This window comes from Lissotriton vulgaris, unplaced genomic scaffold (assembly GCF_964263255.1).
Source record: "Lissotriton vulgaris unplaced genomic scaffold, aLisVul1.2 SCAFFOLD_1986, whole genome shotgun sequence".
NCBI classification, from domain to species: domain Eukaryota; kingdom Metazoa; phylum Chordata; class Amphibia; order Caudata; family Salamandridae; genus Lissotriton; species Lissotriton vulgaris.
In genome coordinates, this window is record NW_028249164.1 from 27,982 (window position 1) to 41,045 (window position 13,064).

At 45.2% G+C, this 13,064-nt stretch overlaps 1 protein-coding gene across 1 annotated transcript in view; it reads right to left on the bottom strand.

Annotated features, from left to right (window-relative positions):
* LOC147663684 (mitochondrial 10-formyltetrahydrofolate dehydrogenase-like) overlaps nucleotides 1-13,064 on the bottom strand; it is a gene marked incomplete at its 3' end in the record, with an annotated part of 293,187 nt that overhangs the window by 10,778 nt on the left and 269,345 nt on the right. Inside the window, exons 8-9 of the mRNA XM_086950265.1 lie at nucleotides 10,643-10,768; nucleotides 5,211-5,302 (exon numbers count right to left, since the gene is read on the bottom strand). Coding sequence (XP_086806391.1) covers nucleotides 5,211-5,302; nucleotides 10,643-10,768 — 218 coding nt within the window. The remainder of the gene's footprint in view (nucleotides 1-5,210; nucleotides 5,303-10,642; nucleotides 10,769-13,064) is intronic.

Below are 13,064 nucleotides of genomic sequence, written 5' to 3' on the forward strand. Positions count from 1 at the left end.
TTTTTCACGACCTCTCACCAATAACACTTACAATCTAAGAGTTTTCAGGTCAATCACAGAGAAACTTGGGGAAATGAACCTCAAATATCAATGGACTCACCCTGTTGGCTTCCTCTTCCAGTTGAATGGTAAACAATGGCTCCCTCACTGAGGCAAAATGCCTTCTGGGCCTTCTGGAGGGGTCGCCATATAGAGGGACCTCGATCCCGCCTACGGAGGGAAAAGACCGATGATGCCCAGAGTTTAGCACGGTGTGCAGACGTGGTAGGGATCGCCTGGGGAAGGAGAGACCCCTCTGTGCAGCAGAAGAGAATATAATATCTCATCTTCAAAACATGAAGCAGGGATCATCAAAGCACTATGGGGCGCACAATTGACTTTTGCTTGAACAAGATGCTTCAAATTTAACATAGCCGCTTGTTCATATTGTTATGCTAACCACTTTCCTTCTTCTACAAGGCCCGTGGCCTTGGACTGGACTTTTTATTCTTGTATTGCCATTTGCAGTATTCTTTGTTGTACTTCTAGAGTAGACATATAGACATAGATTACCCCATTGTTGGCTCCTCTTTACCTGTCTGGCCTCTTCCTCCCTCTTGGGCAGCTTCTCCACCATGACCCAGACAATCTTTCTACAGGAGACCCACCTGTTCAAGGAGGACTGCCCATCCTAAGTATCCTTCCCAATACTGGGCCTATACAGAAACTAAAACACTAGGGGTGGGTATTTTCTTTAAGAGGGGATTTAATATTAAGTTGCTGTGCGTAGTTCAAGACCCTGGAGGGCGCTTCCTGATGGTGACAGTAGAGTGGGACGCAGGATCCTTTTCTTTCAGAATGTGTATGCCCCTAACCAGGTGCAGGACTCATTCCTCTGTGGGGTTCTTAAAGACCAACTCCTTCATGCCCAGGGGGAGGTGGTGTGGGGCGATTTTAACTTACTGTGGGAGCCCACGCTAGACTGGAGCTCTACTTACTTTCAAGGCATGGGGGCCATGTCGGCTCAGCTTAAGCGGAAGATCACAGACTCAGGCCTAGTTGATGCCTGGCGCTACCTACATCCTGATGCCCAGGATTACTCCTTTTATTCATGCGTACATCAGTCAAATTCCTGAACTGGCAATGTGTTTCTTACTCCTTCTCTCCTGCGCAGCCTGGTAACAACGATGATTTCCGGCATTTCTATTTCAGACCTCGTTCACATAGAGCTGACCTGGCCCTCCCACCTCAGCTATTATGCAATCCAGTAGACAGGGAAGCCATGAATGATGCGATTCAGGAATATTTCAAATTCAGCGCTCTACCGAACACACCACCTCATATGCGATGGGATGTTTTCAAAGCTATAATACGGGGCATTATTCACTCCATAGTGATAGCACAAGCGTGTGAAGCATGCCTATTTGAAACCAAACTCAGTGACTAGTTTAAAACCCTGGAGGGACTAGATAAACACAAGCCTTCAAGCCGTAGCAAACGCCAGCTTGCGATACTTCGTGGACAATTCCGTGCAAACAGAGTTAACAAAGCTGAACATTCTCTCTTAGCCCTCAAGCAAAAATATTATGATGGGGGGAAAAGGGGGGAACCTCTTGGCATGCCATCTCTGCTACCAGTTCTCTCGTGCCCATATTGCTAAGCTCCACTTGGCAGATTCGGGTTTTGCAGTCAGGGAAGTGGATAAGCAGAAAGCATTTCAAAACTATTGTAAGGCCCTCTATACGAGCGGGAGGGAAGATTCTGCAAACATCCATGCCTATATACAGGAGTGCCCGTGGACGCACTAAGGCTCACACCTCGCCTGAGTCATGGAGACGCCCCTTCACTGTGGTGGCACTTAGAAAAGCTCTGGGAGACATGTCAGTGAGAAAGACCATTGGTCCGGATGGACTACCGGTTTCCTTTTTTTAAATCTTCTTTCCCACCTACAAGGACCACGTGCTCGATCTCTTCGATTCCTTTACCCACACTTCTGGGCTTATGCCTCTGATGCCGGTGGCAGATATTTCCCTTATCCCTAAACCAGGTAAAAGACACCACCCTCTGCCCCTCCTGTCAGCTCATAGCATTATTAAATACATGAGCTAAGCGTTTTACTGAAATGCTGGCTAACAGCCTTGAGCCCCTCCTACCAGGGCTGATTGACCATGACCAGGTGGGCTTTATTCAACATCGCCAGGCCCCAGACAACACCAGGCGCCTTGCCCCTTGATAGAAAAAAACACATATTCACAATATCCCTCCCCTTCTCCTGTCTTTGAATGCAGAGAAGACACTGGATAGGGTCAGTTGGGATGTTCTGTGTGATGTCCTCATAAGATAGGGCTGGGTCCGGTTATGGTTAGAAAGATCATGGCTTCCTATACCGCACCGACGGCTGCTATTCAGGTTAATGGTCAATCTACAGAACTTCATCCCAATACAGTAGGGCACCCGACAGGGATGTCAACTGTTCCCCCTCTTTTTTACTTTAGTTGTTTTACCTGGTGATACGCCTTCGTCGGGCATCAGATATTGCGGGCATTCCTTTTGGGGGGACAGGACCATAAGGTTCGCCTTTACCTGGATGATCTCCTGCAGACTCTGACTGAGCCAATCACCACCCTCCCTGCAGAAGTTCAGAAGCTGCAGGAGCTTAACCTTACCATTTAGCCGCAGCATCCACCAGCTTTACGTGAATTAGCTCCTTTCCATTGGGTGGAACACTCTATTCGATATCTAGGGCTTACTGTCACAAGTTCCTTACAGACATGGACCCGCCCTAACTGGATAACTTGTCATAGGGCCATCTTGGATGTTTTGCATCGGTGGAAACCTCTGCACATTTCCTTTGCTGGGCCGGGTGAACCTGGTCAAGATGAACAATTTTGCCCAGTTTACTCTACCTGTTCCAGGCTCTATTCACCTCTATTCAGGCTGAAGATATCCGCCAATTGCAGAGCAGTAACCAGGTCTGCATCTCCAATGCCGTCCTTATACTGCACAGGAACCTGGGGGGTCTGGCATGTTCCAATCTTCTTGACTATTATTTTACAGCTCACTTGTGGCTTTTATCTGAGTGGGTTATCAGAGAAAGCGGGAAGCATTGTTTCCAAATGGATCATGCGGTGGCCTGTAGGCCTCTTTGAGATCTTGCATGGTTGCCACGGTGCCACCGTCCCCGAAGTGGTCACCTTGCAACCCATACTATGATGATGCTGGAGATCTAGTATAGGTTGGCAGTGGAGTATGACTTAGCCTCCTTTTTCTCCCTGAATACTCCTATTGTGCGTAACCTGGATTTTACACCAGGGCTGTGTCTAGGTTCCTTCCCCGCTTGGGAGAGAGGCAAATTCTGAGTACTTCAGGATCTCTTCGAGGCAACAGATCAAATCATTTGACAATGCAAATCTGACTTCGACCTACCTGATAAATTTAGGCATCAATATTTCCAGCTTCGGCACTGGGGGCTTTATAACCCCCCATGTTGAGGGGCGACGCTAACAGTCATACCCTTTCAGAAATTAGTTTGTCAATTCGAGGGCTCTAGGAGTCTGATTTCCAAAACCTATAGTATCCTCCAGCAGTCTCGCCTCCTGCCGCGCCATACATATCAGATGAAATGGTAATCAGAAGCTGGGAGCTGCTGTGGTGAGAAATCTCCAAGACACACAGAAGCATCTTGCACCAAGAGTCTTCTTACAAACTGATGTACCAATTGTATTACACTACACCCCAGCTCGCCTGCTTACCATGTTCCCCATGGCTTCCGCAGCCTGTTGGAGTTGAGCGGCACAGGGGGTAACTGCGTACATATCTGGTGGACATGTCCCCAAATGACATTCTTTTGGAAAGATGTCCTGGGACACACAAAAAATACCATAGAGTTTCCGATAACAGCAGACTAGACTGCCACCTAATCCATCATATGACAGGGGCAGCCAATTAATAGTCTTGGCTTGGAAGACTCCTGCTTTCCCTCCTATTGCCTCCTGGTTCACCAGACTTTGCCATACGTTGGTGATGGAACACCTATCCCGTTAGCTTTCTCTCCTCTCCTCTCCTTGATTACCTGTCACGGTTGGAAGACCTTTACTTCCATCCACCTAAACTGCACTCTTCACCTGTTTGTCTAACCCTCTTGAGGGAGAGAAGATTGCTTTCCTTACACATGGCGCTCTCTGCAATCTGATATGCGCATGACCACTCCTGGCACACCTCCACGTACCTAGTCTCTTTTCCACCAAGCTCTGACCTTTAGCTCCGACCCACCCCCTGCCCTCTTGCTGCATTGTTTGCTTTTTTCATCAGCTTAGCATGTACTGATCACTCTCCACTTCCTTACAGTTCTTCCCCATTGGATTCCCCATCCCCCCTCTTTGGAGGAGATTTTAGTTTTTCTTTCTGTTTGTTTCTTTTATTTAGCGACAGTCTAGGCCTGCAGAGACCGCATTGCTGCCCTTGCATTTACCAGTCAATGGAGGAACGAACTATGTGTGAGCTTAAGCTAGTATCCTTCCTTGACCGCCAGGCTTGTAGCGTAATGGCTAAGACCCGCCTTATTTATTTTGTGTTACTACGTACCTTGCAAGGACCTACGTTGATGTACCATAGTGCTGTGGCTACGTGAAACTTTGTAGACAACGCTCCCTTCCTATCTCTGATTTCCATATATCTCTCCTCACGCTTGCTTCTTGAACTATGAAGTAGTCAAAATCCATACCTTTCTTGCTTTAACACATTGCTGTTTTTTTATACGCTGTATTTATTGGCCGATGTCTTTACATGCTGTTGTTGAAATTCAATAAAATGATTTTGAGCACAAAAAAAGAAGGGCAACTGAGGTCAGGAAAGATACAACTACTTCCTGCTACAAACGAACACTCCTCCTCAGAATCCTCACGTTGCGCGTGCCATCTTCAGCCCTTTGCCAAGGGCGTTCTCCAGTCAATATTTACACCCCCATTTAATTCAGCAGTGAATGCCCTTGATCATGAGCTAGAGAGGAGGGGGCGGGCGTGTACATGACCACAGTAAATGTGTATTTTGTGCTGTACATGGCAGATAATGTTGATACCATTCCCTTACCTATAATATGGATATAATAGCCGTTAATTAATGGCCCTCCTTTTTACAGAGAATTTTATAGCCTTCTGGGATATAACACTATCAAGATCTTAGACCTACATCAGCAGTAGCTGCACCTTCAACAATCAACTTTTGAAGATTACCTGACCACATCCATAGAAGCAGCTCCGGATTTGAAAAAGTCTGTGGAATCTTCAATCGCAGCAACATTACTTAAAATGCCTTTCCAAATTGACTAGAGTGCAAGACAGAAAAAAAACAGACTTTAAATTAAACAATGAAGCATCCACGAGAATACAAGATAATTTCTCTTGTCAAAGAGAACAACCTTACTATTAAAAGGTACGCCATTTAAATGACCTTTCGTTTTGTGTAGTAAATAAATATGAACAAATCTGTTTAGTTTTAAGCGTCACTCCATCCCCCCTCTTTACAGTGGAAATTTACAAAAAAATGAGCAGCTGGAAGGTCAGTACAGACTCTTGGGCACTTGTTCGAGCGTGGACTGCCAAACCACGGCCAGCTGATACCCTCAGCAGCTGCTCAAAGAAGCGCTATACATTTTTCTGTTTGAAAAAACGGGGTAGATTTAACGCTTCGCTGTGCATATGGCTCCCTGATCTCGCAGAACCTTGAGCTGGGTGCAAAGTTACGCCTCCCAACTAGGCAATGTATTCTACTGCACTGAACAGGTGAAATATGCCTGTCGTGTTCAGACAGGTGTAGGAAAAAGGTAACGTTTTTACACCACCCTAGCTACAGCCCTTTATTTCTTGTGCTTTTGGCGTATCCAGTCTTGAGCTCACTGAAATGGTCTCCCACAGAAGCTAAAGGTATCTGCACCCTGCATAAGTCACTCCACTCTGAAACTTGGTACTACCGTTCCCAGAACAGGTCGTCTCACAAGGTCAACCTCTTTCCCTTCCTCGTCACCGTCCTTACAAAAATGAGCTCTGGTCTCTAGTGCACAAAAGTCACACATCTAAAGGTAAAGTTCATAGCTGTCCTTCAGAAAGTTGATACTGTGTATACCCAGGGCTGGGCAGGCCATAGCGAAGATCGGGCATTTCCCTGGGAGGCTGGGGGCCGGATTTGCAGCACGGTTGCAATATCGGCCACCCAAAAAAAAAATCAGCAAGCAAGCGTTTCCAGTTCCCAGGGCCAGGTAGTGCTTCTCCAGGGGATGGTCCGAGAAAACTGCCAGGGCTGCTTTGGGTTCCTTGCCCGGCCCTGTGTATATCATATAGGAAGAGCTAACCTATGACCGACTGCATCCTGTGTTTTTGCTCTGTGTCGAACTTCTCCCACACAAAAGCTAAGTATTTTATCATGATATATTTGTATTCTTTTTTATCTTATCTGTATATTTTTAAATGCATGGATAGGCCTGCCTTAGCTGCCACTTTCTCAAATGTCGGTGTGCGCTGTCTGGAGCGCTGCTCAGCACGCGGCCCTAGCATTCGCTCCCCACGTGGCTCTGGCCATTCGGCTTGGCCTGGATGCCTCCTAATCGCTTAGCAGCGTCCCAACATTGACATTGTGTCTTTAATATATTATTATTGAGTGTAATTGAAGGTAATGCAGGGCTGCGTTAATGTTAACTAAACCGCACAGCAATGCCCGAGTTCAAGATAGCGGCAGCCCCGAAATATTCCTGCATGCTGCAATGGGTTGCCTGGCAACCTGATAAAGCGGGAAGTGCAGCTTTTACTTAAGTTATGGCAAGCAGTTTCTTTGAGTCAGTGTATCAAATCAGCACCTCGGCATTGGTTATATTTATGGACTAGTTCGGGAGATCAAGCTACCGCAGTTGTGGCTTACCTGGATCCAGCCCCTCATATGTAACTCCTTTAAGGAATGATTATTAAATCTGTGGAAGCAGCTTTTGCCACTCATTATGGTTGGACTGCAGATAACGTGCCTAGTGTATCTGCTCCCTAGGACATACACTCAGATCCTTACAAAGAGGAGGAGCAGATACATTGAAGCCACAGATTTGAGGGAGTTGGTTACCCATTTGAATGAAAATCTCTTTTTCCAGAGGCTCTTGTTCAGATGGAGGACAACAATTTTTCCTGCCAGTCCATAAAAAATAACCCGGCTCCTTGGCTATGCATAAGGCCATTAGAGGCTGACTATCCAGAGAATGGGTGGATGTGGAAACGACTCATTTCCCAAGGTTCCTGGTGAAGTGATACCTCTTGAAAAATGTCCTGAGGAGTTCCCCTCTTCCATTCAAGTTGACTCCTTAATGAAAGGACCATCAATAAGCAAAACAAATACTTCAGAAGATGCAGCTCCCCTGTCCCAGTCGATAGGAAGGTGGAAGGACCAAAAGAAAGAAAATTTGCAGTCTCGAAGTTCACTCTCAGAGCAGGTACATATGCAACTTACACGATCCAGTCTCTTCTGCCGAATTTCCAGGCACTAGCAAAAGAATTACATCAAGGAAAAGATGGTACTTTAAGGCAATCACTAGTGGAGTGTCAAGTCAGATTTATTTCTGACATCACCTTCAACACCCTGTCTGCTGCAATGGTGGCCCCTGGTTCGTCTATCACAGCCAGACGCCACATATGGATGCATTCCTGGAAGGCAAGCAAGTCATAGAAGACATTTGTTAGTCATCTTCCTTTTTCTGGAGTGAAGCTTTTTAGTCCTAAATTGGAGGCACTAGGTAAAAATATCTGTGGTGGGTTATAAGTAACCTGCTAATCCTGATGCGACCTCCTTCAAAGGGCAGAGGTTCTAGCTTCTCGTACTGGGATTCGGCCTTTGGTGACAAATCACAGCAGCACCCAGCTATGCCACCAATCACTCCAGCAGTATCTAAGTTCTGACTGTGTCAGGGGGTATGGAAGGCAGAGCTTCCAATGGCTCAGGCATCTTCTGATCATGTTTCCCTCCCTTTTCCTTTGATCAGCAAGGTACTGTACAAAAAGAGAGTGGGGAGGGTGGAGAAACCAATTGTTGTCCCTGGTTCCCTATTCTATCACAGCAAACAGTCCAGTGTCCTTGGATTTTTCCAGTAAACCCCTTGGCTCTGAGATGTCCTCTGTCACCAGAGAAACCTCTATGGGACCTGTCGCTAGGGCATCTGAAATTAAGAGATTGAGACCTATGGAATTTGCTTGCTTTTTGCAGTTACTGCTCTCCTTCCAAATTTCCAGAAAGGGGAGTACTTAATAGGTGTACGAGAGACACTGAAAGAACTTCTCTGGATGGTGTAATTTGTGGATTTTTCTTTCCTCATTGTGCAAGGGAGGGAAGGTTCTTCAATTTTTAATGGATGGTTTCCTCTTGGCCTTTGCACTTTCTACTCTCAGAAGTCAATGGGCAGCCATCAAGGCCAACATGGGTTCTGTAATATTTCAGTTCTATCCTCTAGCTTCTGGTCTTCTTCTAAGTTTCCAGCTTAAGAGGCCGGTCATCCAATCCCTGGTCCCTTCATGGGATCTACGCCTCCTTCTCAATATTCTTCAGGAGTCTACCTCTCTCTTCTATCTCTTTGAAGGTGTTGACACTAGAGGTCTTCTTTTTGGTGGCTATAGTATTGGGTTGAAGATTAGGAGAAATAGGTGCTCTTCTTTGTGTCTGCCCATTTATCAGGATTTTTGCCCGTCATTCTCAAGTCAGATCCAAATTTTCTTCCAAAGATCTCCTCTACATTCCAATTATCTCAAGACTTGATACTTCTGGTGTTTTTTCCTTGACCATCTTTATATCAGGAGATCCTTAGACTTACACAGAGCAGTATCAATGTAGCTGGAGAAAACAGCTTTCTGTAGAAAAGTGGATTTCCTATTTGTAATATGTGTTTTAGCTAACAAAGGTCACTGTCAAACGACTGCCAATATAAGTCATTGGATAAGAATGGTTGTTTCCTTGCCAATTAGAAAGTAGGAGTGTCTTTGCCCTCCGGTGTACAGGGCTGCACCACTAGAGGAATGTCTTCTTCTTGGGCGACATTCTAAGGGACCCTCCCTAAGTGACATTTATACTGTAACTACCTAGTAACCACTGCACTCCATCTCCCATTACAGATTGAGAATCGGAGATGTGTTTTCTTCTTCACTTGGACTGTGGTTCTTTCTGTGGTCCATTAAGATATTTTTTGTAGGATAGCACAAAATGAAATAAATCCACTGTGGTGTTGCAGTATTAAGGCTCTATTGTGATTTATATAAAGCAATTTATTTCAGTTTAATGACTTGAGTATATGCTTATTCCTGTAAGGACTGAGAGAAGGAAGATGGATGAGGTCAGTAATACAGCGAGTACTTACTGGTAATCTTCATTACTCTGAGTAGCAGTCCTAGGTTTCCCTTCCTTTCTTCCTGATTTGAGGAAAGGTAGGGGAAAGAAATTGCTATTATTTGACTACTTGGTAATATCAGGATGCAGTCACAGACTGGCTACTCTTATATGGTCTACACAATATCAACTTCTTGTGTTACTCATGTCAGGAGTGGCACTTGTGAACTTTCTCTTTATGAAATGAAAAAAAAAACACTTACCTTGGCAGGCCGGCCGGCATCTCTCCTCTGTCCTCTTCTTCCGGTCTGCACCGGCAGGAAGGAGCAAGGAGCCCCGCTCACTGACTCTTCATAGCCAATCACAACTAAACAATGCAGCGTTGTGACTGTTCGGAGTGCCGTGGTTCGGTGCTCAGACTTGGTGCTCAGACGAAGACTGTGAGGATTTGCATGTTCCTCACCAGGCTGTATAAAGCAAGCCTGGTGTGGGAAATGCAAAGCGTGCAGGACTGTTTGACCGGCCCCAGAGGGCCAGTTAAGCATTCATGTGCACTTAAGGAGTGCAAAGCACTCCTCTCCCTGCTCTGACCAGCCCAGCCCCGCCCTTAGAGTCACTGACTTCAATAGGAAAAATAAAATGATAATAACGATATGTTATTAAAATGTTATTTTTCCTTTTGAGCAGTGGGGCAACGCTACTCTGCCTTAGAGCAGGAGCCGCCACTGAGTACAGCTGCTATACTGAGTAATCTTTGTCTTTATTAGTTACAAGTAAACATAAGGAAAGAGAACAGCAGAAGGACCTGCTCAGACTGTTTTGTTCACTACCAAACTTTCAGTCCTCTAACATACTGGCATCCACAACTTTCCATCTAGCATCACAGCTGCAATGCTGAACACGACAGGCAGTAAAAAAACAGAAAAGCAAAATATCTCTTCCACCTATGAGGAAAACAACCAAATATGCAGAACACCAGGCTCCATAAAAACATAATTAAATGGAAAACCTATCATCATCACAAAGCTAACTGTACTCTTGCTATTCCATTGAAAAAAACGTGGGACACACTTATAAGGATTTGTCTACGTAGTAACACTGGAAATTGTGTTTAATGATTGCAGTAACTTTCTTCAAATTACCTAGCCTATAATTATTTTATACGTACAAATGTCAGTATCAGTAAGGATTGTTTCTTTTGCAATGTAGACCACTAAAAAAAAAATATTTTAAAAAAATCTCAAAATATGTTTTTCAATACCATAGTGAACATGCAACACAATAACATTAGCTTAATGTGTTCTGTTATGTATAAATGTACCTTGATTTTAAGCGCCACATTATGTTCTTCCTCTGTGAGCTCTACTGTAGTTGTTTCACCAGTGGAAAAATATTTGGATGCAGGAATCATTCTTCCATCTTCAAATTGAAGGTTTCTTACCATAAGCTGAGAAAAAGGAAATTTAGAATGATTATCCACACAAATAAAGAAGGATATTTTTAGGTTGCCCCGTCACAAGCTGTATTAAAAGTGTTATGTCTATCTGTCCTGACAGTGTTCATGTACTTAGACCTTCCTACACGTGTGCCTCTTGCACATTTCATCAGTCGAATATTTCTAAATGGACCACAGTTCAGAAGACCAGAAGGGATAAAGGATGTATCTCGATCACTAGAGGGTTTCAGGATTACGAATAAAGATGATGGTGCATGGCTTGGTGCTTGCCAAGATGGCCGTATGTTAGAAATTGGGGTCTCTTGTTGGCAGTGGTTTGCACCTTTGTCCTAGTCGGGACCCTTGCTTCTAGTCAGCGTAAGGGACTTATGACCTTAGACAACCCCTGCTCACCCCTTTGGTGACTTGGTACAAGCAGGCAGGCTCATCTCAGAGGCAGTGTGTAAAGAATTTGTGCACACATACAGTAACACAGTGAAAACAATACAAATGGATATCACACCAGTTTAGAAAAATTGAACATCTTTATCTAAACAAAACAAGACCAAAACGACAAAATTCCACCACACATATATCAAGATAACATAAAAAATAGGTTATTCTAAAAAGATAAAGCTCGTAGCAACAAATAGCTCCTCCTGGGGCTATTTCAACTTTGTGACAGCTGTAAATCCCAAAGTACAGCGCCGACTGCGAGGTGCATGGCGTCGGGCCCGGAGTCACACCGATCCCAAAAGGCATCGGGGCGGTGCGTCGTGCACTTCACGAACGGTGCCCACAGCTTCGTTGCAGGTCAAGGCATCGCTCTCCAGCGTTGGTGTTGCTATTTCCTCTGTGGCAGCTTAAACAGCAGTTCCAGGTGCAGGAGGACAGAGGTCATGAAGTATTTGTGTCAGTGAGACTTCGGAACATGAGGCAAGATCTTGGAGATCTTCTTCAAGCAGGATACACAGCATACAGCAAAGTCTTGGTCCTCTCCTTGGCAGAAACAGCCACTGAAGGCCAACCCCACATAGCACACAGCAAAGGGGCAGTACTTCTCCTTCATCTTTCCCACCTCTTCTCCTTGTCATAGGTTCCTCTTGAGTCTAGAAGTAATCTAAAGTCCTGAGGTCTTGCCCCCAAAATTTATACTCAATTTCTCTTTGTTCTCTTGCGGCAGAGAGGCTCTGTGCTCAGTCCAAACCAGTTTGGTCCTTCCTGACAGGAGGTGGAGACAGCATTGTCCAGGGCAGACCAAGCCTATTCAGGTGCAGGGAAATCTCCTACCACTACACTAAATGCAGCCCATTCTACTCAGCCCAGCCCTGACTCAACCAGGAAAGGCCGACACACCTCAAACCTCCACGCCACATAATGTATTGTGATACCTAGAATTTTATTATAACATTTTTCTGTTGCTAAATGTTATTTATAGGGCTCGCTGCCGTTAGCAGCGCGAAGCGCTGCCGCAGCGAGTATTACAGTCACCGTGCTCACAGCCAAGGGAGTACAGAGCTGTGCACGAGCGGCTACTGGCCTGTGCCCGAGCCGATTGTGCTCTGTGAACGCGCACGTCTCTGGAAGACGTGCTGCGCCCGAGCTGCCTCCAGCTTGTTTTGGATCCATTTCGCGGCCGACGCAACTAAACGCTGATGTCTTGTTTTGAAAAGGTACCCGTATGGTTTCATGCTTTACCGATTTTTCTCTAGGATGAACGTTTATTTTGATGCAATTAATTTTTGTAAATACATGTTTTATGCAGATGTGGCTGCACACTTTTATTGCAATTTTTTTTAATTACCTGCGTTTAGTGATTTATGTTTATAAGCACACCTGACATTTTATAGTTATATGTTTTTTAATGTAAAATAAGAAGTTACAAGATAAAAGCTCCTTGCAATACGGACTTTTTTCCAAACAAAAGTTGTCCTGGCCGCGTTGTTAAACCTCGCTGTTGCTGCTCGCAGCTGGGCGGAAGTGCGTCGGGTTGCAGCGGGTTTTTCGGATGCTGCAGCGCTTTGTAGCTCTGCTCGGATAGAGCAGCGGCTGTTCTCTCGCTGAGCACTGGCAGGTGCAGCAATTTTTGCCAAGGTTATGGATCGGTATCTGCTGTTCCTCACGGGAGAGTAGACCAGAGCCCGGGATTGCCACCAGTGGAGGTCTGTTTTGGAAATGTTTTTTTATACTGCATGAACACGTTCGATAAACTGCGGAAACCTAATTTAAAGTTAAGGCTAAGCTGTGGTGGAGGTGGGGGGATTTGAGGGGCAAGGCGTGCCCGTACCATTTTAATTTCACGAAAACA